The sequence below is a fragment of the Gopherus flavomarginatus genome, chromosome 10, assembly GCF_025201925.1.
Source record: "Gopherus flavomarginatus isolate rGopFla2 chromosome 10, rGopFla2.mat.asm, whole genome shotgun sequence".
Taxonomy (NCBI): Eukaryota; Metazoa; Chordata; order Testudines; family Testudinidae; genus Gopherus; species Gopherus flavomarginatus.
Window position 1 is genome coordinate 23,202,149 of NC_066626.1, and position 24,782 is coordinate 23,226,930.

At 40.3% G+C, this 24,782-nt stretch overlaps 1 protein-coding gene across 13 annotated transcripts in view; it reads left to right on the plus strand.

Moving 5' to 3' along the window:
- HYCC2 (hyccin PI4KA lipid kinase complex subunit 2) overlaps positions 1 to 24,782 on the plus strand; it is a 94,911-nt gene that overhangs the window by 35,007 nt on the left and 35,122 nt on the right. For all 13 annotated transcript variants that reach the window (XR_007768367.1, XM_050916616.1, XM_050916621.1 and 10 more), the window contains 4 exons: positions 10,680 to 10,758; positions 11,776 to 11,877; positions 19,048 to 19,227; positions 24,338 to 24,418. Coding sequence is in view for 12 of the 13 variants with exons in the window: in XM_050916616.1 (XP_050772573.1) it covers positions 10,708 to 10,758; positions 11,776 to 11,877; positions 19,048 to 19,227; positions 24,338 to 24,418 (414 nt within the window). In the remaining variant the exon portion in view is untranslated. The remainder of the gene's footprint in view (positions 1 to 10,679; positions 10,759 to 11,775; positions 11,878 to 19,047; positions 19,228 to 24,337; positions 24,419 to 24,782) is intronic.

Below are 24,782 nucleotides of genomic sequence, written 5' to 3' on the forward strand. Positions count from 1 at the left end.
CTTCTTTGAGAAGGTGATAAATTATTTAGACAAAGAAAATACAGTAGACCTAATTTACCTCGATTTCAGTAAGGCATTTGACACGGTTCCACATGGGGAATTATTAATCAAATTGGAAAAGTTGGGGATCAATATGAAAATTGAAAGGTGGATAAGGAACTGGTTAAAGGGGAGACTCCAGCGGGTCATACTGAAGGGTGAACTGTCACGCTGGAAGGAGGTTACTAGTGGAGTTCCTCAAGGATCAGTTTTGGGACCAATCTTATTTAACCTTTTTATTACTGACCTTGGCACAAAAAGCGGGAATGTGCTAATAAAGTTTGTGGATGACACAAAGCTGAGGGGTATTGCTAACATGGAGAAGGACTGGGATATCATACAGGAAGATCTGGATGATCTTGTAAACTGGAGTAATAGTAATAGGATGAAATTTAATAGTGAAAAGTGCAAGGTCATGCATTTAGGGATTAATAAGAATTTTAGTTATAAATTGGGGACACATCAGTTGGAAGCAACAGAGGAGGAGAAGGACCTTGGAGTATTCGTTGATCACAGGATGACTATGAGCCGCCAATGTGATATGGCCGTTAAAAAAGCTAATGCGGTTTTAGGATGCATCAGGCGAGGTATTTCCAGCAAAGATAAGGAGGTGTTAGTACCGTTATATAAGGCACTGGTGAGACCTCACCTGGAATACTGTGTGCAATTCTGGTCTCCCATGTTTAAGAAGGATGAATTCAAACTGGAACAGGTTCAGAGACGGGCTACTAGGATGATCCAAGGAATGGAAAACTTGTCATATGAAAGGAGATTCAAAGAGCTTGGCTTGTTTAGCCTAACCAAAAGAAGACTGAGGGGGGGATATGCTTGCTCTTTATAAATATATCAGAAGGATTAATATTAGGGAGGGAGAGGAATTATTTAAGCTTAGTACCAATGTAGACACAAGAACGAATGGGTATAAACTGGACACTAGGAAGTTTAGACTTGAAATTAGACGAAGGTTTCTAACCATTAGAGGAGTGAAGTTCTGGAACAGCCTTCCAAGGGGAGTAGTGGGGGCAAAAGACATATCTGGCTTTAAGACTAAGCTTGATAACTTTATGGAAGGGATGGTGTGATGGGATAGCTTAATTTTGGCAATTGATCTTTGATTATCAGCAGGTAAGTATGCCCAGTGGTCGGTGATGGGATGTTGGATGGGATGGGATCTGAGTTACTGCAGAGAATTCTTTCCTGAGTTCTGGCTGGTGAGTCTTGCCCACATGCTCAGGGTTTAGCTGATCGCCATATTTGGGGTCGGGAAGGAATTTTCCTCCAGGGCAGATTGGCAGAGGCCCTGGAGGTTTTTTGCCTTCCTCTGCAGCGTGGGGCACGGGTCACTTGCTGATGGAATCTCTGCAGCTTGAGGTCTTCAAACCACAATTTGAAGACTTCAATAACTCGGATATAGGTTGGAGTTTGTTATAGAAGTGGATGGGTAGGGTTCTGTGGCCTGCTTTGTGCAGGAGGTCAGGCTAGATGATCACATTGGTCCCTTCTGACCCTAAAGTCTATGAATCTATGAATGTAACACAGACTTCGTTTTCATCTGTTTTGCTTGCTTCCCTGCAACATTTTCACCTTCTTAGAATACACTTTATCACTCCAGATGCCTCATGTGGCCCCCAAACTCTTCCATACTACTCTGCCTCATTGTTCTGATCCCATTCCAGCACACTCTTAATTGCCTTCCTTCTGGCTGCAGAGACTGGGATGAGACAGTGTTCAGAGCACACAAGCATAGGTGCCAGAAACAGAAGGTGCCATGTGTCATCCCCTGTCTCTCTCACACCCCCCCCCACCGCTTTTTTTTAAATTGAACATGTTCCTGTCTGGACGGAGGTGTGCTGTGACCTGGCCAGCACCCGGGTCCTATTCTTTGTCACCCCATATCCAATGTGACAACCAGGCCCCACTCTGCATTGTGCTGTGTGCCGGTCCCTCATCTGGCGGCTGCCAGAACCACAGCAGTGACTCCTCTTGTTGCTGGGGGAGCAGCCAGATCCAGGAAGTGAGACAAACCCAGCATGCGAGGGTGAGAGGCTCACTAGCAGGGAGAGTAAGGTAAAGAGTCAGGAAGGAAGGTGCTCTGGAAGGGTCAGGCTGGTGGGATGGAGGAGGCAAAGACTCTGGGAGGGCTAGGCTGGAGAAGGCAGGTGGCTCCCTTGAGGGCTCTGAGAGGGTCAGGATGGCGGTAGTGGGTGGTGGGTGAAGGGGAGGGATAGCTCAGTGGTTTGAGCATTGACCTGCTAAACCTAGAGTTGTGAGTTGAATCCTTGAGGGGGCCACTTAGGGGTCTGAGGCAAAATCAATATTTGGTTCTGCTAGTGAAGGCAGGGGGCTGGACTCAATGACCTTTCAAGGTCCGTTCCAGCTCTGTGAGAGAGGTATATCTCAAATGATTATTTATTTTTAAGTTAGAAGTGCTCACTTAAGGGCTCTGGGAAGGGTTGGTCTGATGTGGATGGGGAGTGCTTGAGAGGGAAGAGGCGGGTCAGCTGTTTGTCTTACAGTATTACTGACCCAATTTTCCTATGGAAACAGTATCAGTAAGGGTTTCTTTCACATGGCAGCCCAGGATCTGGGACGTTATTCTTCACTATTCCCAGGGGACCAGCAACTTACTTTTTAACTCTGGGTGGTAGTGTGAATGGATATAGTTGCCAGGCCATTTCTGTGCCTTTCCCTGTATCCACCACCTAATAGCAAAACAGGAGGAGGAGGAGAGTGAGATTTTGTTTTAGATCATAGACCTGGGGTCGGCAACCTTCGGCATGCGGCCAATCAGGGTAATTCGCTGGCAAGCCGTGAGACATTTTGTTTATGTTGACCATCCGCAGGCATGGCCCTGCGCAGCTCTCCTGCACTGCTTCCCACAGCTCCCATTGGCCGGGAACAGCGAAACGTGGCCACTGGGAGCTGCGGGGGGCTGTGCCTGCAGATGGTCAACATAAACAAAATGTCTCGCGGCCCACTAGATTACCCTGATGGGCTGCGTGCTGAAGGTTGCTGACCCCTGTCCTAGAGCAACCTTCAAACCCTACTCAGAGTGTCTTCCTGTCTTCCTTTCTAGTTCCTTTCTCTGTGGCCCTCAGACTTTTTTTATATCCCTGAAATGAAGTTAAAACTCCATCTGATCTGGCTTCTGTAGTGAGTCAGTACAGTGGCTCTGCAGCTTCACATAGGGTCCGAAGTCTGAGCTCTGGACAAATGCATGTAATTCAGAACACTGTCTGGGATGTTCCTGAATAGAATACGTAGGGCTGACTTGTAAGCGTCCTTATTTGGAGGGGAAGGCCACCCCTCTGGTTTTTCTATAGAAATGGAAGCCAAAGGCAAACCCATGTGCTAGATCACAATGCCACTGCCTCAGATTTGGCCCCCACCCCACACTTTTGCACTCTTTCCAGAGCCAGTGCTCACAAGTGTCACTGTTACATTGTCTGGCAGGCTAGCTACAGAACTGTACAACGTGTTCCTTTATTCCCTGGCCTGGGCAGGAATATCCTGATTTGGGAAAGAAGTAGTTTTGTAATAGGGAAACTATTTGAATGATACCAAGCTCCTTTCACTGTTTAAGAGAGAGGTGAGTTTCCTGTGGATATGAGAGGTCTGTGTTAAATCTGTCCAAATACCTAAAGGCTCCAATCTCCTTACACTTATTTTTAAGCCTTTTTAAACTTCAGGATAAGAGATTTAACACAATCTCTTTACTGTGAACCATAAACAAAAGAGTTGAAAAAGAGAAGGAGGCTATTTAATACACGTGACAAGGCACAAACCTTATTAAAACCTTTTGTGTGTGTTAGTAAAGCCTCTGGCCAGAGGTAAACATGTTAAAACAGTCTGTACTCAGCTCTATAACAATTAACCTATGTGTTGAGGAACAGTATTCAAATTTTAAAATATAATCTCACTAGCTCCAACCAGGAGTAATTTTCAGCATAAATGAAATTTCAGACAATCATATTAATAAATTAATGTAACCATAATCAATTATTTGTGCACAGAAAGAAGTTCCCTTCCGCCATTATTACAACACTAGATTATACTTGACCTAATGTACATATTACGAAGCTTTTTTTCCAGTTTGCGTTAATATAAATGCAACGCTTGTCCCTTCCCTTATTCTCCTAACAATGATCTAAAACTTCCTCCAGTTTTCTTGTCTATCCTGCGTTTACAAGCCATGAATATTAAAAAGTTTGTCTTCCTACACTGTATATCAGCTATGCTTTTTGTGATAAAGAAATTGAGGAAATCTTTCATTTAGCAGAGAGGAACGGTTAAAAGGATAATTTATCAATTGTGGTATTTTGGAGGGGAGCTGTGTACTCTGAGGGAAGAATTCTTCCTTTGCAATGATTAATTTCTACTTCCTCCTTGCTCTTTTGTTAAATCTAAAAGCTGTCTCTCCTATATAGATGATTTTCTCACTCGATATTCCTAAAGGCTATATTGTTTTTTTTTTTATATTTTCCCCTGGGTTCTCAAAGATGTATGAAGAGTCTTTGTGGGGGAGGTTGGAGCTGAAGGAGTTTTATCACATGTAGTCGGGGCGGCTCCAGGCTCCAGCACGCCAAGCGCGTGCTTGGGGCGGCAAGCCACGGGGGGCGCCCTGCCAGTCGCCGCGGGGGTGGCAGGCAGGCTGCGTTCGGCGGCTTGCCTGCTCAGGGTCCACTGGTCCCACGGCTTCGGTGGCGGCTTCGGTGGACTGCCCGCAGGCGTGCCTGCGGGAGGTCCGAAGCTGCGGGACCGGCGGACCCTCTGCAGGCAAGCCACCAAACGCAGCCTGCCTGCCATGCTTGGGGCAGCAAAATTCCTAGAGCCATTCCTGCATGTAGTAACATTTATTTTGAGGCCTTTGTCCTGCTGTCTTCAAACAGATTTGCACTTTGTTTTCTGTGCTTCACTACTGATAACAGAAATCATCTGACGGGGTGACTAATACAATAACAATCGTGTGTGGGTCACTTGTAGCAGTTGAACCTAGGATATCCAGCTCTAAAACAGGGATCGGCAACCTTTGGCACAGGCCCGCCAGGATAAACACCCTGGTGGGCTGGGCTGGTTTGTTTACCTGCTGCTTCCGCAGGTTCGGCCGGTTGCGGCTTCCACTGGCTGCGGTTCACCGTCCCAGGCCAATGGGGGCTGTGAGAAGCTGTATGGGCTGAGGGATGTACTGGCCACTGCTTCCCACCGCCTCCATTGGCCTAGAGTGGCGAACCGCAGCCAGTGGGAGCCGCGATTGGCCAAACCTGCGGACGCGACAGGTAAACAAACTGGCCCGACCCGCCAGGGTGCTTACCTGGGCAGGCTGTGTGCGAAAGGTTGCTGATCCCTGCTCTACAAGCATGTGATTCTACAGCTTCTAAAAAGTATTACGGCCAATGGGGGAAGCAACTCAGCAGGAGCTCAATAAGACCAGGGAAGGAAAACTGTTTAGTCCGCAGCATGTAAAGGAGTGACTGACTGAGCAGGTGAACATAGAGGGTGAGCTGAAAGGAGATGGAAAAGGAAGAAAGGAATAGCAGATCTCTCCCTTTGAATTCCATTTTTTTGATCAGTGTCTTCCCCTTCTGATCTCAGTGTTTTATTCATGCATCGCCTCTCTTCCTTCCTTTCCCAAATACAAATAGGGTGACCATTAGCTTCTGCAGCAGCCCCCAACACTTTTCTGTTTTCACAAAGGTTCTTTGCACCTTGCCTACCATTGGTGGCTCACTGGCTGTGCCAGGGTCTGGATTCTTCTCTTGGACAGCAAGTGGCAAATGTTCTCCAGTTCTTGCTGCTCTTCTTCAGCACTTTCAGTCCCATACTCTGCCTGGCGCACAGGTCTAGCCACTACCCCATGGAGGTGCAGCCAGGAAGTTGGGCCTCCGAGGGGAAAAAGTTAAATTTAATAAAAGCTTAAAAAAAATTATTGCTCATGAGCCTCTGGAATTTATATACGTATCAATAGGGAGCAGGCCACACTTCAACCCCCCTTGGCATTTTATTTATTAGAGTGTAAGTATTTTAAACATGGTGACCTGAATAAATTCAGCATTCTTCCTGTCCACATTTTTTCAATAATTTTAGTTAGAAAAGAGATTCTTCATAATTTCCTGCACTAAACTCTTTCATTGTGTTGCTATGAACTGATAAACAACCATCTCTTTTTTATCTCCCACGTAGCTGGTTTTCTGTGTAGGTGTAGTAATTTATCTGTCCAGATTGTCAGGGTATTTCCATGTCTTCCTATATAAATCTTGGCTGCCTTGCAGGGATGTTGACTCTGAATTAGTTAATTGTAAAATATGCTGAGATTGTCTGATAAAAGACACTATAGCTGTGCTAAATATCAATAATAATATTTTAAAAGCACCTGGTCAGCTACATTTGTAGTAGCTGTCTTGAACAGACTTGCTGCCTTAGAGTATTTTCTAACAGAGAGCTGTATAATAAAAATTAATTGAATTGCTCATCAGGTTGTTTTTCAGATTGGAATTTCTGTGGTAGCATGTTAATTTGGCTTAATGCATCTGTTGAAGCTCTGTTTAGGGACTGTTCCAATTTGTAAAAATCCCTTGTGCATGTTTTGTGAGTATTTTACTAACAAAATTGATCGAAGTTCCTACATCATCCCATTGTGCTCCATTAAAATATCAATATCATTTTTTTAAAAAGCTCCTAAAGAGTGCCTGTTGACAGCACTGGAAATTGATAGAATTTTGTTTTGTTTTATTTATTTATTTTCATACATCTAGTACAGTGTAGCCAGGAGTGAGTTCAGTCTTTCAGTCAACGTAACTCAATGTTAGTGTGGACTGACTGCTCTAAACATGAGGATAGTTGGGTCTCCATGTCAATGCAATCCTTGACCTCTCTATTGAGACTGTTGACAAGGGTGCAACTTATGGTGGTGGTTTCTGTGATATAGACATTCCCTAGAGACTGGTTTCGAAACACCCATTCATTTCACTTACACTACTAAACTATTTTGAGACAGTAATTACTTTGGATCGCTACCAACCTATATTGAATTCAAACTGGAGATTTTGAGACTCCTGCTGCCCTGATCCTGACACAATGTACTGTAATTGGTTCTTTCTAAAAGTAAAATAAACACCAAAATCCTATACTTAAATTTTCCATATTCACTAGATTTAATTAATTATTCCTTAAAGGGCCAATTTCTATCAATATTTGGTGTTTTTCCTAAAATTCCAGTTCCTGGAGTCATTTCATTACAGGAGAATCTCAGTTTGCAATCTTATGGTTGCAGAGCAAAGCTTGAAAACCTGAATTCTAAATACTGAAAAATCAGAAGGCAAATAAATAGAACCCCAAATGTATTATTGTGGTGTTAAATCCCATGATTTGTTTTGAGGCAAACTCATTTGGTGGTTGGGGCTTGTAAGGAAGGAGGAGGCAGGAAGAAAGGGGTTAATATTAAATCCTCAACTCCTTCACTTACAAATTTAAAAACAGTGCTAGCTGTTGTTAAATAGTGGAGAGTCATGTAGTCTTTAAAGGTAGCCAAGTGGCAGAGGGAGTTCAAATCAGCTAACAGCTCATAGTCTTGGAACTGTGTAAATATGTTACCCTTGATATTTGGTGCTAATGGCATAGCCATTTTGACTTGTATTTTATAAGAAATAGAAACATCAACTTGCTAAATGGAGAAGGGCAGAACAGTGGAATAGGGGAAGAGAGGTTGGATTACATAACTAACAGCAGATTGCTCCAGAATTTTTTGTATTGGTGTTGATTTAAATTTTTTAAGTCATAACAGAAACATTAATTGTCTGAGCCTGTGCCAGATATCCCTGGAGAAAACATTTTGAAATTCCTGTAAATAAATATGTAAATAGGGTATTTAAAATTTAAATCAAAGGGGAAGGGAAATCACAAGTCAAGTCTCAACACTAATATTTGGAAGAATAGTTTATGGCCTTTTCCAGATGACATGGTAAAGTATATTTTAAATCTAATTTAATTAGATTAATTTTAGTTGTTTACTCCCATTTATTAATATACTCAAGTCAAACATTTTTCCTTTAACTTCCTGTTCTGTGCACATCTAAACTGGACTATGAAGAACTCTCAGGAGTTTATACATACTAGCTATTTTGGAGAATGTTATGATTGTGTCTACCTTTTTGTTTGACTTCCTGTATCTGACCGTGCCTTTATATCTTTACAAGTGAAAAAGAAATAAGTTAGCAGGTGAGATTTGCAAAAGTTTTGTTAGCCATGATTTTTTGTTGTTCATCCTTCCTTTAATGATGATTTCCCTTTGAAGCTATGCTAGCATGAGCAATATGTTTCCGATAGATTGATTTATTCAGAAATCTATTAATCAGAGATCTTTGGGATTTTTCCAGCAAGAACTTCCATAATACATTAGAAAAGAACTTCTAAACTATGTCAGTTCATCTGAACTTGAATACATTATTACTGTATATTTTTACTATACAGATTCTCTTATGAAGACTGCAAGCTATTCCTATTACAGAAATATAGTTGTGCACTGGGCTCAGGGCCGGTGCTACCATTTAGGCCAACTAGGCGGTTGCCTGGGGTGTCAAAAAGCGGCGCCCTCCAATTTTTTTTAAAGCGTTTCAGCAGCTGCTGCACTGGGAGGGAGAAGGAGTCTGAGCCGCTGCCAGCAGCCCAGGGGTTCCCTAGGTCAGCATGCCACCGGCAGCCCAGTGATTCCAGCACGCGGTCACTGCTTCGCTTCTCCCGCCACCCAGGCTTGCGGCGCCAATCAGCTGTTTGGCGCCGCAAGCCTGGGAGGAGAATTAGAGCGGGGGCGGCATGCTTGGGGAGGACGTGGAGCAGAGGTGAGGAGGTACCGCAGGGCTCCCCGGGCTGGGGGGTGGGAGGTGCCATGGGGGTGCTTCAGGGCGGGGGGAGGAAGCTGCCACAGGGCTCCTCACCTCTGTTCCACGTCCTCCCCGAGTATGCCGCCCCCGCTCTAATTCTCCCACCTCCCAGGCTTGCAGTGCCAATCAGCTGTTTGGTGCTGCAAGCCTGGGAGGGGAGGAGAATTAGAGCAGGGGTGGTGTGCTCAGGAAGGATGCAGAGCAGAGGTGAGCTGGGGTGGGGATGTGCTCCACGGCTTCCTGCAAGGGGGGGAGGGCAGGGCATGGGAGGGAGCTTCTGCAGGGTTGGGGGAGGTGCAAGGTGGAAGTTTCACCTCAGGCGCGACACTTCCTTGCACCGGCCCTGACTGGGCTTTACGCTGGCCAGATTTGCATATGGCTATTTTCCTGCATTTCTTCTTGTGTGAGACATCTCTTCTTGTGGTGAATGTGTGAAAGTAATGCATAGTTTCACAATATTTTGTTCTGTGACATTCTATTTTCATATCTATTAGTATCTACTATATACATTTTCCTATCACCTGTTTTATTCCTGTTTAGCAACAACACTTGTCTTCCTGTGAAAAGGCAAATTAGTAATGGCAGTTTTGGAACCGAATGCAAGACTGTGGGTCAGAGTATTGCAGCTGACACATCATAACAATTTCTAAATGTAACAGTAGCTTAGTGAATATGCTTAGCATAGCTCTGATTAAATGTCTGTGTGCTGAGACTAATAAAAAGAAAGTAATGATAGAAATTGGAGAGGGAAAGAATGTACTAGGTCATCGTGTCCAGCCCTCTGCCAATGATGGATTGATCTTGGTGCTTATGAAATGACGTCTTTATTTAATGCATCCTCTCTTGCGTTAAACATTGTATTTGGGTAGTTTAAAGTTCATGTAATGAACTGGCTCAGAATCCATTTAATGTGAATATTTAGATGATTAAATACCTCAGAAATCCACACTACATAACAAAACCCTACGTTAATTTAGGAAAACAGCTGCAACTTAAATATTGTACTTAAATAGAGATAGCTAATAAGATTAGGGTGTTTATTTCAAAGTAGTATGCAAGTAGAAGACACCATAAAACTCCGTGGTTTTGGGTTGAGACCTGTTTTTGTCTGAACTTAAGATGCTAGAATAAAACTGCTATATGGTAGGAAAGTAATAATAGTAATTGTGTGGTTTTAAAAAAAAACTAATAGTGCTTGTATGTTTAGCTTTCTGAAAAATACAGCTTACTGCTAAAATATATCATCAGTGTTGCAGGTTGAAAGAGAAACTTCACAATTCCTCCAGAACAGCTTTAGGAAATAAAACATACTGCCACCATGACTTCCAAGATATTATTTTTTATGAAATTGTGTTTGCTTTGGGTCATATCCAGAGTTGTCATTACAACCTGTCACATGGCTTTGTTCCATGATGCTCTTCAGTTGTTTCAGTTGTCTTTTCTTTGAGCTATATTTGGTAAGAGTGCAGGGATGGATGGTGCGTTTTGTCTTAGATAATGTGCTATTTGGCTTGAAGCACTGAATCCTCTCTGACCCGCTGAAGTACTGTAGCTTTATGTCCAGGAGGATCAAGAAAACAGTTTAAAAAAATCATTAGAAAATGGGACTAATTTTCAGAACTACAACATCTGGTAATGTTTGATGTAAAATAAAACCATCAGATATTGGAACTGTCTTCCCCTTTAGAACAAGGTTTTACAGAACTATGCTTTGTTGCCAGAAATGCATTCTACCTTTTGAGCTTCTCTTTCTTCTTCCTAAAGCTAAGAAAGGAGAATAAGCTGTAAGAAAATGCTGGGATCCGAACGTTGTGTGGTGGAAGAATGGCTATCAGAATTCAAGGTCAGCTGAGTAGGTGTATGACAGTTATAATGTTGTTTAATGGCATATAATGTTAAGAATGCTAATGATTAAACATTTAAAGTGTAAAAGCCTATTTTGATTTTTAATCTTTTGTATCTGTTCTACTGCACAACATGTAGATGTCTATATAAAAGTATTAATATAAAAAGCACAATTTGGAATACAAATATTTATTATCGTACAGAGCATATAGCATACTATGCAGTTCTCACTTCAGAGCACATAATACTCTGTAAATCAAGCTGATAGACTTTAAGGGGAAACTGTCAACTTGTTCACAAAATTTAAAAACTTAACCAACTTTTTATAAAATCTAAGATTAATAGAAGTGTCCACAATATAAAAAACTCCAGTGAAAATAGTTTTAAAAACAATATACTTTGTAGGATGGATGAACTCCATGCTTGTCTTGACTGTAAACCAAATCTAAACTCCTTTATTGAGCTGAGAGAAGTATAAAATAAAACAGCACCTAGAGACAAGTAAATTGGATTTTTAAAATACTTTCACTTCTAATAATCTCAGGCTTTATCACAGGTTTAAAAAAAGTTTAAATTTATTTAAGGTTTAGAAAAGTTCCTGGTTGAACAGGGAGAAAGAGAAGAGGGCCCAGAGACTAGACTGGGTTTGTGGCAGATAATTTTAATCTGGAGCGGCCCAGAGCTGTATAGTGATTTAGTCCTGGAAGTTGCCAGATGTCCTCAACTACCACACAAGTTGATGAATATTCATAGCATTCAGCACCATTCAGGACTGGCTCCCAGCACTATAAGGTTTATGGACAGTTTGCTTGCTTGAATCAGTACTGAAAGGACAGAATTCCACCTTTTACTAGTGTAGTAAGTTGTGAATTTCTCTTGATTGAAGCTCAGGGATTGTTGTTGTGTTTTAATGTTATCAAAACTGGATTTATCATGTTCATAGATATATCAGTGCATGAAAGCTTACACATGAACTATTCATTATAGTAACTGCTGTCTATATCTCTTACTTTAGGCATTACCTGAAAATCAAATCTCTGGTTATGCATCAACGTTGCACCGGAAAAAATCACTGGTGCCAGCTCTTTATAAGGTTATTCAGGACCCAAATAATGAGGTAGGAGACTCCCAGAGAAGGCATTTCCTTTTTCTTTTTCTAAATAAATCATAGTAATTAAGAACTGTCAATTGCTATTTTAACCTGGGATTGATGCAGGGAGAATATTCTTTCTCTGTTTTGCCCCTTTTTCTTTTTCACATTTTTGACAGTTGCTGAATATCTCTTTCTGTTAAAAGGCAAACCAGTTGCTCTCAAAAGAATAATGAACACTGCTGCAGGGTTTGGCTGGTCATTGTAACATAACAAGTTTTAGGGTGCAACTCAGTATGAGCTGCTTTTTGGAAGCCAGTTAGCCATAGCTGACACAAAGTACTCTTTAGACTAATTTGGCTTGAAGAATTTTATTTTATTCACTTGTGATTTATTAATTTGATGGAGAATGGAATATATGTCCTACTCCAGTATGAAATTATGACTAGGCCTGATTTTCCTTTCATTTACACTACTGTTATGCTTGTGTCATTCCATTGCTTTCCATGGAATTACTCTTGATTTATGCTGGTGTAACTGAGAGCAGAATCAAATTTAAATATGTATAGTGAAAACATAGCTATGAATGTGGCTCATGACTTGGACAGTTAACATAGAATTAAGCTTTCCATTCCATAGAATACCGGGGAGAGGATGAGAAAGAACTATTGGAAAGTCTTATGGATGAATCTGAATTCTGAACAAATTACACAAACTTGCCACTTTATGTTGACACTTCTATATAGTAATCATCAAAAGAGTCAGGAAAGATTTATCATCTTTAGGCTCTTGTGTGCTTTTTAATGAAAATGTGAGGAATACACAGGAAAGTAGCTTCTTATCTTCTCAGATACAGCCTCCAAGAGTGCCTGTGCTGTTTACTGGATTGAATTTGAAGAAGTTCAGGTAATCTTTTCCTAACAAGCAGCTTGATTTTAAAGTGCTGCTTTGCTTTTCTGGTAGGACTAAAAGCTTGTATACTGACCTCTCTTTTTTCCTCCTTCCTGGGAGGCTTGGAATTCATCTTGAAACTGTTGTAAATTTTAACAGTACTGTTGCCTCTGCTGTCCCTCTCTGTCTTGCCATCTGTGTCTCTGAATGTTTCAAAGGGTTTTCCCTTACACAGAAAAAAAGCATCTGATTGCCCCTCCATAGGTTACTAAGTTACAAAGAACCAAAACTTCAAAAGGAGAATCCATTTTAAGGGTCTGACTCTATTGTTGTATTATTGAAAATTGACTCATCTAAGTAAATTAGGGCTGTCAAGCGATTAAAAAAATGAATCTTAATCAAAGAATAATAGAATACCATTTATTTAAATTTTTTGGATGTTTTCTACATTTTCAAATATATTAATTTAAATTACAATGCAGAACACAGTGTACAGTGCTCACTTTATATTTATTTTGATCACAAATATTTGCACTGTAAAAAAATTAAAGGAATACTATTATTCATTTCACCTAATACAAATACTGTAGTGCAGTCTCTTTATCATGAAAGTACAAAAAACCAACAACCTTGCATTCAAAAATAAAACAATGTAAAACTTTGAAGTGTACAAGTCCACTCTGTTCTACTGCTTGTTCAGCTAGTTGCTAAGACAAACAAGTTTTTTTACATTTGCAGGAGGTAATGCTGCCCGCTTCTTGTTTACAGTGTCACCTGAAAGAGAGAACAGGCGTTCTCATGGCACTGTTGTAGCCATTTTCACAAGATATTTATGTGCCAGATGCTCTGAAGATTCATATGTTCCTTCATGCTTTAACCACCATTCCGGGGGACATGCATCCATGCTGATGACAGGTTCTGCTCGATAACGATCCAAAGCAGCGTGGACCTACACATGTTCACTTTCATCATCTGAGTCAGATGCCACCAGCAGAAGGTTGATTTTTCTTGTTTGGTGGTTCAGGTTCTGTAGCTTCTGCATCAGAGTGTTGCTCTTTTAAGACTTCTGAAAGTATGCGCCACACCTCGTACCTCTCAGATTTTGGAAGGCACTTCAGATTCTTAAACCTTGGGTTGAGTGCTGTAGCTATCTTTAGAAATCCTATATTGGAACCTTCCTTGTGTTTGTCAAATCTGCAGTGAAAGTGTTCTTAAATCAAACAACATATGCTGGGTCATTATCTGAGACTACCGTAACACAAACTATATGCAGAATGCGGGTAAAGCCATGGAGCAGGAGACATACAATTCTCTTATAAGGAGTTCAGTCACAAATTTAATTAACGGTTTTTTTTTTTTTTTTTAAATAAGCATCATCAGCATGGAAATGTCCTCTGGAATGGTGGTTGGAGCAGGAAGAGGCATATGAATTTTAGCATATCTGGCATGTAAATACCTTGCAATGCTGGCTACAAAAGTGCCATGTGAATGCCTGGTCTCACTTTCAGGTGACATTGTAAATAAGAAGCAGGCAGCATTTTCTCCCGTAAATGTAAACAAACTTGTTTCTCTTAATGATTGGCTTAACAAGAAGTAGGACTGAGTGGATTTGCAAGCTCTAAAGTTTGACATTGTTTTGTTATGGAGTGCAGTTACATTTAAAAAAATCTACATTTGTAAGTTGCACTTTCACAATAAAGAGATTGCACTAAAGTATTTGTATGAGATGAATTGAAAAATATTATTTCTTTTGTCATTTTTACAGTGCAAATATTTGTAATCAAAAGTAATATAAAGTTAGCACTGTACATTGACATGTGTCTGACGAAGTGGGTATTATGCTCCAGTACTTCTGTTAGTCTATAAGGTGCCACAGGACTCTCTTGCTTTCTACAGATCCAGACTAACACGGCTACCCCTCTGATACCGTACCCTTTGTATTCCGTGTTGTAATTGAAATCAATATATTTGAAAATGTAGAAAAACATCATAAATATTATTTAATTTCAGTTGGTATTCTGCTGTTTAACAGTGTGATTAAAACTGATTAATTGTGATTAATTTTTTTAATTGCAATTTTTTTTAGTTAATCGCATGCGTTACCGGCGATTAATCGACACCCTTAAAATAAATTTTAAAAAACCTAAATCCACTGCTTTGACTTCTGCCCAGGTATTTAGGAATACATGCTAGTGCATATAGCATGCATCTGAGATCAGAATCTGCTCCAAAAATATCAGCTAAAATCTTGACTTTCAAGGCGGCAAGACTTTCCTTAGCTTATTTCTTCCAAACTTATTCTACGTAAGGGAAATATAACAACATAATAGGCTCTTTTACCTATTCAGTGCTGCACTAATATCTAGTTCTAGGAGGTGGGATCTTCATAGTTAGCAAGAGGATAATTTTTTTGCTTGTAGATGTCTATTATTCTACCACATGAGTAGTAAAAATCTGGGTACAAGGAATTAGGGAATTACTTTCTAATGAAAAGGGGGATATGAATTTTTAGCATAACTTGAGCCTCATCATGGCTGCACCATTGTTTAAAATCTACAGTATTATTAAAGAATAATGTAGATTTGCAGCATTCAGACAGGCTCTCATCATAATTTGTTTTAAAAACAAATCTCTCGAAGACTGCTGGCTCCATAATAGGTTAATAAATATGTTACAATAATATTCTTCAGAGGTGTGTGTTTTATTAGCAGCTGTTCATCATGCTGAACACGCTTGCTCTCCAGGGACAACAGTTATACTGAGAAATTAATGTTAAGTAAAGTTAGTTTTGCAAAATTAAAGTATTAAATTCCCTTATGGGTCTTAATATAGTGAAAAGATTGAGAAGGGCAGTTTTAAATGAAGTATTTAAATAAAGAGAGCAAAGAGTGCTCATAAGTGGCTTATTTAATTGAATAATGTCTAAGTGGTGTACTTGATATTTTCCTTACTTTTTAAAAGTACAAGTTGTTCACTGACAGTTCAGTTTTTTTTGTTTGGTTCATTGGTATGGGGTACGGGCAAGGGCAAATTAACTGAAATCTGTATCTGCTCCATGCAAACAATAATATTAATGCAGTATTGAAGTTGAGAAATCATGTACTCAAATCAAGACATCCAGAGTTAATGTTGAAAGCTCAATCTTTAATTAATTTTTTTTAAAAAAAAGCATGTATCCAGTGCAGGGGTAGGCAACCTATCGCACGCATGCTGAAAGCGGCACGCGAGCTGATTTTCAGTGGCACTTGAACTGCCCGGGTCCTGGCTATTAGTCCGGGCAGCTCTGCATTTTAATTTAATTTTAAATGAAGCTTCTTAAACATTTTAAAAACCTTATTTACTTTACATACAATAATAGTTTAGTTGTATATTATAGACTTATAGAAAGTGACCTTCTAAAAATGTTAAAATGTATTACTAGCACATGAAACCTTAAATTAGAGTGAATAAATGAAGATTCGGCACACCACTTCTGAAAGGTTGCCGACCCCTGATCCAGTGCTTTCCCGTGTTCAAAGTGCTTTACAGACATACTGATTTCTCTTAACTTTCCCCTTTTATGCTTATGCCTTAAAATAAGGTCATTCATTCTAACATGATAAAATACTGGAATTTCTTATGTAACCTTATCTTGTATTGTATATGCAGTCATGCAAATACAGCTTTAAGACCTGGCCTTATTGTTAAGATTCAGTGAGATCTACAAAATGAACGAACTTCCTTAAAACTTGGTTTGCATTGTACACCTCACTGAGATGTAAAAAATCAGACAAAGGTATGAAAACTGCACTGTTATGTAACTTATTGTAGTTAAGTCTGTATAAAGAAATTCCATTTTGTATTATGGTACGTATTGTGTTAGCTGACATTTATATAGATATAAAAGATCTTTTGTTAAGTCATGAGGAAAAGAGGATGGTTATTGGTTTGGTATAGCCGTAGCGGTGCATTTCTTGACTGAGTGCTTGATTTCGCAACCTTTTTTTAATTTGAGTGGCAGTGCAGCACTTTGAACATGTAATGTGCTATATGTGCTAAGTATTATAGTTAATATGCTAAATAGAATAACCAGATGTTCAACCACGTAGAACAAGGCTGTTTTTCCATCAAGGGGATCTGATGATGGCTTGACTGGCTTGCGATGCCAGGAAAACCCCAAGTTAAATAGGAGAGTCTTGAGGTGCTCTGCTTTCTTGCTTTTATTTCTTACATTTATTGTTAAATCCCTATATTTTATTTCAAAATAAAAGATTTTTTTGCTACTAAACTTTTCCTGCTGAACAGTCTTCACCACCCTTTGTTTAGTCTCTTGCTTTAGTTATAAAAAGTCTTTTCATTCAGTGTGATGAAACTGTCAGCCTGCAACCTTGTTACACAAGGTGCTTATATCAGATCCTTGTATAATAAAGAGTTTTGACTGATGTTCTACATGGATGTGATGTCACAGTTTATGTAATCAACTAATGGTTTAAGAAATGGTATGTTTACCATCCATACTGTACTGTATGCTAAAAATGAAACTAATGATTAACCTCACCTTTTTGTTGAAAAAATGTAGCAGTTACTCTTAAGACAATAATGGCCTAGGTTGTATTGAATTAATTTTTAGTGTCACTGAGATTTTTAGCTGAGTAAAGGCCTTTAAATCTATGCATGTGTATATGAATATATATTTACATAGCAATACAGATGTTTACTTCCATGCAAATTTGTTGTATGTTCAAACTAAGCACTTATAATGAGAGAGAAATAAAATAAGTTTTTTCTGAAGGTGGTAAGACATGGGTTTTTCATGTCCTACAAAAGTGATAATATGATTTGATGTAAAGACGCTTGTGTATCTCCCTGTCCTGAAGAAATACAAGTAAGTGATAATGAGAGAGAGTATTTTTTCTGATTAGAAAAGGAGACTTTTAGTTACGAAAATCTGGGCTCTGTGCTTAGATTCTTCCAATAACTTGCTGTATGACTTTGGACTGGTCAAGTAACATGTTGGAGGAAGGAGGGATAGCTCAGTGGTTTGAGCATTGGCCTGCTAAACACAGTGTTGCAAGTTCAATCCTTGAGGGATATGGGGCAAAAATCTGTCAGGGACGGTACTTGGTCCTGCTGTGAAGGCAGGGTACTGGAGTCAATGATCTTTCAAGGTCCCTTCCAGTTCTAGGGGATAGGTATATCTCCATATTAAAAAATTAAATTAAATCAGTTGTGCCTCAGTTGCCTTTATCTGTTAGAAAACTGAGGCACACAGATGATAGTCACTGGATAGAAAGCTTCCGTCACTTTCAAAACTTTTGAGTGGCTTGTAGATACTGACCTAAGACCTGAACCAAATCCTATTAGGAATCTGGCGATTGACTTTAGTTGAGGTTTAAATGAAACCTGTAGGTTTTTGTTGTTTTCTGCTCTGTGAGTTGAGCACATTTCTCGGACGCATCTGATGTGTCTGTTCACCAGGAAAGAGAGTTAAGATATGTGTGCTTTCAACGGATCTCTGCAAGGTGGAGACCTGGGTTCAAATGTTAATTTAGGTTACAAGTGAAAGGGAATGATTCACCATTTTGTGCGCATCACAAAACTGCCAGTTAGGCACTATAGGTTATTGGAATGCAGGGTTTTTATGGGTCCAGACAGAGTTGAATTGATAAGGGCCTTGGGGAATCTTGGCTACTTGCATTGAATCTAGCTCTAGTTAGTGCTAGAAAGCCTTCAAGTTTGAAGGGAACAAAATTAAATCAAGACTATCTTTTAAAAGATTAGTTTGCCCACAATTGAGCAAAAATGCCCCCCTGCCCCTTCTTATTTGTGTTTAAAAAAAAAAAAACAAAAACAAAAAACCACCCTTAGATAAAGGGTTAATTCACTCTCTACTCTTATACTGAATAGAGACTTATTTCACTAATAAGTATTTCTTTTTCCACACCTGAGATTTTTCTAGAGCATTGAGGTTCCAAATGAACATACTTTATGGTCTGCACAGCTCAAATCATCTCACGGGTAAAAGAATTTGGTGCTTATAAAAAGGTGTCATATTGACAAAGTTGGAAGATGAAACTCCCACAGATCAGGTACATTAAGGGCCGTGATAGTGCGAACTTCATCACAATCCTCATCAATGTACCTCAGCCCTATTCTTGAAGACCATGTTTAGCAGGGAGTGGGTAACTTAGTCTCCACGCCCATTCAATCTGTGGCATCTCTACGGTTGCCAACAATGATGCCAGTTTTGCCAGTTGTGGTGATTTTATTTGTGCATTTTTTAATACACAAGATTAAAACATTTAACTGTCTTTTCTCATACTATAGCTCCTGGAACCTGTCTGCCACCAGCTCTTTGAACTCTACCGTAGTTCTGAAGTTCGACTCAAGAGGTTCACGCTGCAGTTCCTGCCAGAATTGATCTGGGTTTATCTGCGTCTTACTGCCAGCAGGGACAGACAGAGTAACGGTTGCATTGAAGCACTGCTTCTTGGGATTTACAATTTGGTAAGTGAGATAAGGAGGGATGGGTGTGAAGAGCTTTAAGATAATCAGTGAGCAGTAGAAATAAAGTAAGGCACAGGAATATTAACAGAGCAAAATATGAAAAATGCTAATGAATTAATGCAGTTAAATTTAAGTGTTTATCCTAGAGGAAAGCATAACTTAATGAGTGTTCAGAAAAAGCATGTTTGTAGAAGTATCTTTGGTAGCCTGTAAATCAGATTTACTGCCTCAGCGCAGCATTATGAATATTATGGTAAACAATTAAATTTTTTAATTAAGATTTTTTTGTTGCCCTGTATGATGTGCTTGCTAGAAGAATTTAGTAAGTCTGTATAAATATCTAAAGAGTTGAAATTTGCTGATAGCCCTGTCTGAACAATATGCTTATTCAGTCTTTCCATATTCGGCTTCTCCTATTTAGTTACTCAGAATGACCTTTTAAGGTGAAGTATTGAGGCTAAAGTAACATTCAATCACAAGTTGTGCATGGGTGGGAAATATCTGTTGGCTGGGACTATAAAAAAATCATCATAATAATGTTGTTCACTGTAGATGTGATGTCAAACTTAGGGATGATTTCAGGCTGTCAAAAATAGTATTCTGTCAGGGACATTAAATTGTGCATATCATACAAATTTATATTCTTAATTTTGATGTCAATATGCCATGGCTGGTAAATTAGCAATATTGTTAGCATATGCCCTTTCTTGTGATGAGAATTTCAATTTTACATGGCTTTAAAATACAAATTGTCCTAAAATATTTTCCTTCTCTGTTCCATTATAACAAGTTTTCATTTAGCAGTGTGTTAGAGTTATTATAGAGTGCTTTATGTTCATACGCCTGGGAAGTGAGACATGGAGCCAAATTCTGATCTCAGTGACATTTGTAAATCCTCATTAACTCCAATAAAGTCAAGTTACTCTGGATTTATGGTGGTGTAAGCAATATCAGATTCTGGCTACTAGCTTTTGATTTTTATCTGCTGGGCTGAAGTAGGTTGTAAGTATCTGTCTTTAGTTTCAGCTTTCATCAAGGCACTTGAGCTGGTCCTTTTGGAACTCATGTCGGATGATTCACAGTGTATAAGCACAGCAGCTAATGCTGCTCCGTTCCCTCCAAACTGAAATAGAAGGAAGAGGTTGTAAAATGCGGAGTGACTCAACAACACTTTTCTCTAGCTGAAGACACAAGTATCTTGGCACCTAGCTGCAGATGTCAATCAGAACCTAGAATAGTGATTCTCAACCTATTAATCATTGTGGGCCGCAGTGAGTTACCTGGGCTGCAGGTTGAGAACCACAGCACCTCCCTGTGACTGGTTGGATCACAGAAAACCCCTTGGGAACTGCCAACTGATGTGCCAAGACTACTTCTGCCCCTGCTTTCCCTGCCAGTTCGGGACCCCAGCACCCTGTCTTACTGAGCCAGACACGCCCATCTGCTCCAACGAAGACCCAGGGTCTGAATTACTTGCCCCAAAGCTGCAGACTTAACTGAAAGCAGCTTACAGATGTGTTCTTCTGTTTAATACTCAGATGCCCAACACCCAGTGGGGTCTAAACCCAAATAAATCCATTCTATTCTGTATAAAGCTTATACAGGGTGTCATGGTACAATTCCCCACTCTGAACCTTAGCGTCCAAAAGATGGGGTACCAGCATGAATTCCTCTAAGCTCAATTACCAGCTTAGTACTTGTAGCGCTGCCACCAACCAGGAATTCCAGTGCCTGGTGCACTGTGGTCCCCACAACACCTTGTCCGGGGACCCCCAAGACCCAGTCCCTCTGGATCTTAACACAAGGAAAGTAAACCCAATCCCTCACCGTTGCCTCTCCCAGGCTTCCCCTCCCTGGGTTACCCTGGAAGATCACTGTGATTCAGACTCCCTGAATCTTAAAACAGAGAGGAAAATTCACCTTCCCCTCTCCTTCTCTCTCCCCCTCCCAGACTCTCCCTGAGAGAGAAAGTAATCCTAACACAGAGAGAAATTAACCTCTCTCTCCCCCTTCCCTCCTTTCTCCCCACCAATTCCGTGGTGGATCCAGACCCAGTCCCCTGGGGTCTCACCAGAATAAAAAACCAATCAGGTTCTTAAACAAGAAAAGCTTTTAATTAAAGAAAGAAAACAGTAAAAATTATCTTTGTAAATTTAAAATGGAATAGGTACAGGGTCTTTCAGCTATAGACACTGGGAATACCCTCCCAGCCTAAGTATACAAGTACAAATTAAAATCCTTTCAGCAAAATACAAATTTGAACTCCTTCCAGCCAAATACACATTTGCAAATAAAGAGAACAAACATAAGCCTAACTCGCCTTATCTACCTAGTACTCACTATTCTGGACATTTAAGAGACTGTATCAAAGAGATTGGAGAGAAACCTGGTTGCACGTCTGGTCCCTCTTGAGCCCTCAGAGAGAACAACCACCAAAATCTAACAGCGCACACAAAAACTTCCCTTCCTCAAGATTTGAAAGTATCTTGTCCCCTGATTAGTCCTCTGGTCAGGTGACAGCCAGGCTCACTGATCTTGTTAACCCTTTACAGGCAAAAGAGATATGAAGTACTTCTGTTCTATTAACTCTTACTTATCTGTTTATGACACAGGGTAAACTCATAAATTGTTCGCCCTCTATAACACTGATAGATATGCACAACTGTTTGGCCTCCGCCTCCCTCCCGGTATTAATACATACTCTGGGTTAATTAATAAGTAAAAAGTGATTTTATTAAATATAGAAAATAGGATTTAAGTGGTTCCAAGTAATAGCAGACAGAACAAAGTGAATTACCAAGTAAAATAAAATAAAACACTCAAGTCTGTGTCTAATACAGTAAGAAACTGAATACAGATAAGAACTCACCAGTTCCAATAAGCTTCCTTTTACAGACTAGTCTCTTGCAAGTCTGGGTCCAGCAATCACGCACACCCCCTTTACTGTGCTTTGCTCCAGTTTCTTTCAGGTATCCTGGGGGTTGGAGAGGCTCTCTCTTTAGCCATCTGAAGACAAAATGGAGGGGTCTCTCTTGGTCTTAAATAGACTTTCTCTTGTGGGTGGAAACCCCCTCCTCTCTCCTATGCAAAGTCCAGCTCCAAGATGGAGTTCTGGAGTCACCTGGGCAAGTCACATGTCCATGCATGACTCTCAGTTTTTACAGGCAGAAGCCATTGCCCACATGGTATCTTGAATGTCTCCAGGAAGACTTCTTATGTGGATTGGAGCATTCCAAGATGCATTGTTTCTTAAGTGCTTCCTGACTGGGCACTTAACTTTGTGAATTCCTTTCTCCAGGAACTGACCAAGTGCTCTACTAAGGTTATTTAGTAATCAAGTCAGTACACGGCCAATATTCTTAACTTTGAGTACAAAAATGATACATGCATACAAATAGGATTAATAGATTCAGTAGATCATATCTCTGTAAAGGTTATGTTACATGGCATAGGTGGCACAGAACATATTCCAGTTATGTCATATATATTCATAAGCATATTTCCATAAAGTCTTATGGAGGGCGCTGTCTCATTCCCAAATCCTCCCCCACCACCACTATGCCCAGTGCCCCCAGCCCATAGATGCCTCCACAGAGTGGGGCCAGCAGCGGAGCCCTGGTGGTAGGACTGGGCGGCAGAGACCCTGGACTCTGTTGTGCGGGGCCAGGTGACAGTCTCTACCCTGCTGCCAACCGTGACCCCTGTCATGCAGGGCAGGCCAGCATCCCCAACCCCAGACCTTGTTGAGTGGGGCTGGGTGGCAGCCTTGACCCCAATCCCAGATCCTGCAGTGTGGGGGCCGGGCAGCAGACCTGATCACGAAGCCAGACCCCATTGTGCAGGGCTGGGTGGCAACCCTGACCCAACCCCACTGCCGAACCTGACCCTTGGTGTGTAGGGCTGGGTGGCAGCCTCGACCCGGAACCCTGCCACAGGAGCTGAGCAGTGACCCTGACCCTGGACCCTGCTGCAAGTCCCTGCCTCTCTTTAGCACACAGCTGGGTGCTAATTGGGCTGCAGGTTGAGAACCACTGAGCTAAAGGATATTATTTCTGATATCTTCTCTGTGAAAAATTCTCAGATTTAAATTAAAGAAAAATCCTTCCTTTATTAGTGTTTCATGTTCTCTGTGTGTATATATATCTTCCTACTGTATTTTCCACTGCATGCATCCGATGAAGTGGGCTGTAGCCCACGAAAGCTTATGCTCAAATAAATGTTAGTCTCTAAGGTGCCACAAGTGCTCCTCTTCTTTTTGTGGATAAAGACTAACCCGGCTGCTACTCTGAAACCTGATTACTGTTTTGGTTTTGAGTGAAAAAGTGGTTGAGAAACTAATTAAATCTAGACAGACAACAGCTTTATCAATGCAGCCAACTCTAGTTTCCACACAGTTTCTTGAAGCTAAGTGGAAGTGGTACACTGCCTTCAGTTGATTATCACTGAAACTAGAGTGACTCATACTCAGTGTGTTAGAAATTTTATTGTAGAATGTGAAAAGATGGTGTTTGCTGACTCTGGCATATTTTTACAGGATTGCTTCTAATAAATTATAATTATTATGCTATAACACAAACACACCATATGCAAATGCATTTTTTATTGACGTGAAAGCTGTATTCAAAATATTCTATATATCCTTTACTGCTTTGCCACAGTACTTGCAGAAATCAGTCCCCTCATTTTCACCTTTTCCCTTTTGATGGGTTTATCAAGAGGCATTACCAATTGCTAGCAAATGACTCATCAGCAGTAATACACACACATTCCTTTGGCTCTTGTTTCACTATGTAATTCTATGCTTTATAAATTAGAGGAGGGACTAGAAAAAACTTTTAATCCTTACTTAAATGTCTGAGAAAGTCGTGGTCACAAAAAGAACAAATACTCTTCTGTGAATTTTCTTAGGCGCTGATTTTGCAAAGCAAACTACTATAGCGGAGGCAGTCCCATTGACTTTCCTGGCACTGTGCACAGGCATAAAGGCCTGTGCAGATGAATCATTTTGCAAGATCGGGGCCTTACTTCATGATTTATGTTTTTAATGTTTGTGTAGTATAATCACAAGAGTCTAAAACCAAGTTCCCTCATGTCTCTTTCTTTCCTGTAGGAAATTGCTGACAAAGATGGGAACAACAAAGTTTTATCTTTCACCATCCCTTCGTTATCCAAGCCTTCAATATACCATGAGGTAAGAGTGCAACTGTGGTGGTAAGTTGGAATTGGGTCCAATAAAAACTAAAATTGGATCCATTCAGTGCTAGAGATAAACATTCTGCATGTATCTTTCTTCATTGAACTTTCAAGGGTAAATTCTTGCAACAGTGTAATTTAATCCAATAGAAGTAACAAGATGGGGAAGGTAAGTCTTCAAGGTGAATAATGAAATACACCTGTATCCCGATATAACGCTGGTCTTGGGAGCCAAAAAATCTTACCGCGTTGTAGGTGACACCAGGTTATGTCAAACTTGCTTTGATCCACCGGAGTGTGCAGCCCCGCCCCTCCAGAGCACTGCTTTACCATGTTATATCCAAATTTGTGTTATATTGGGT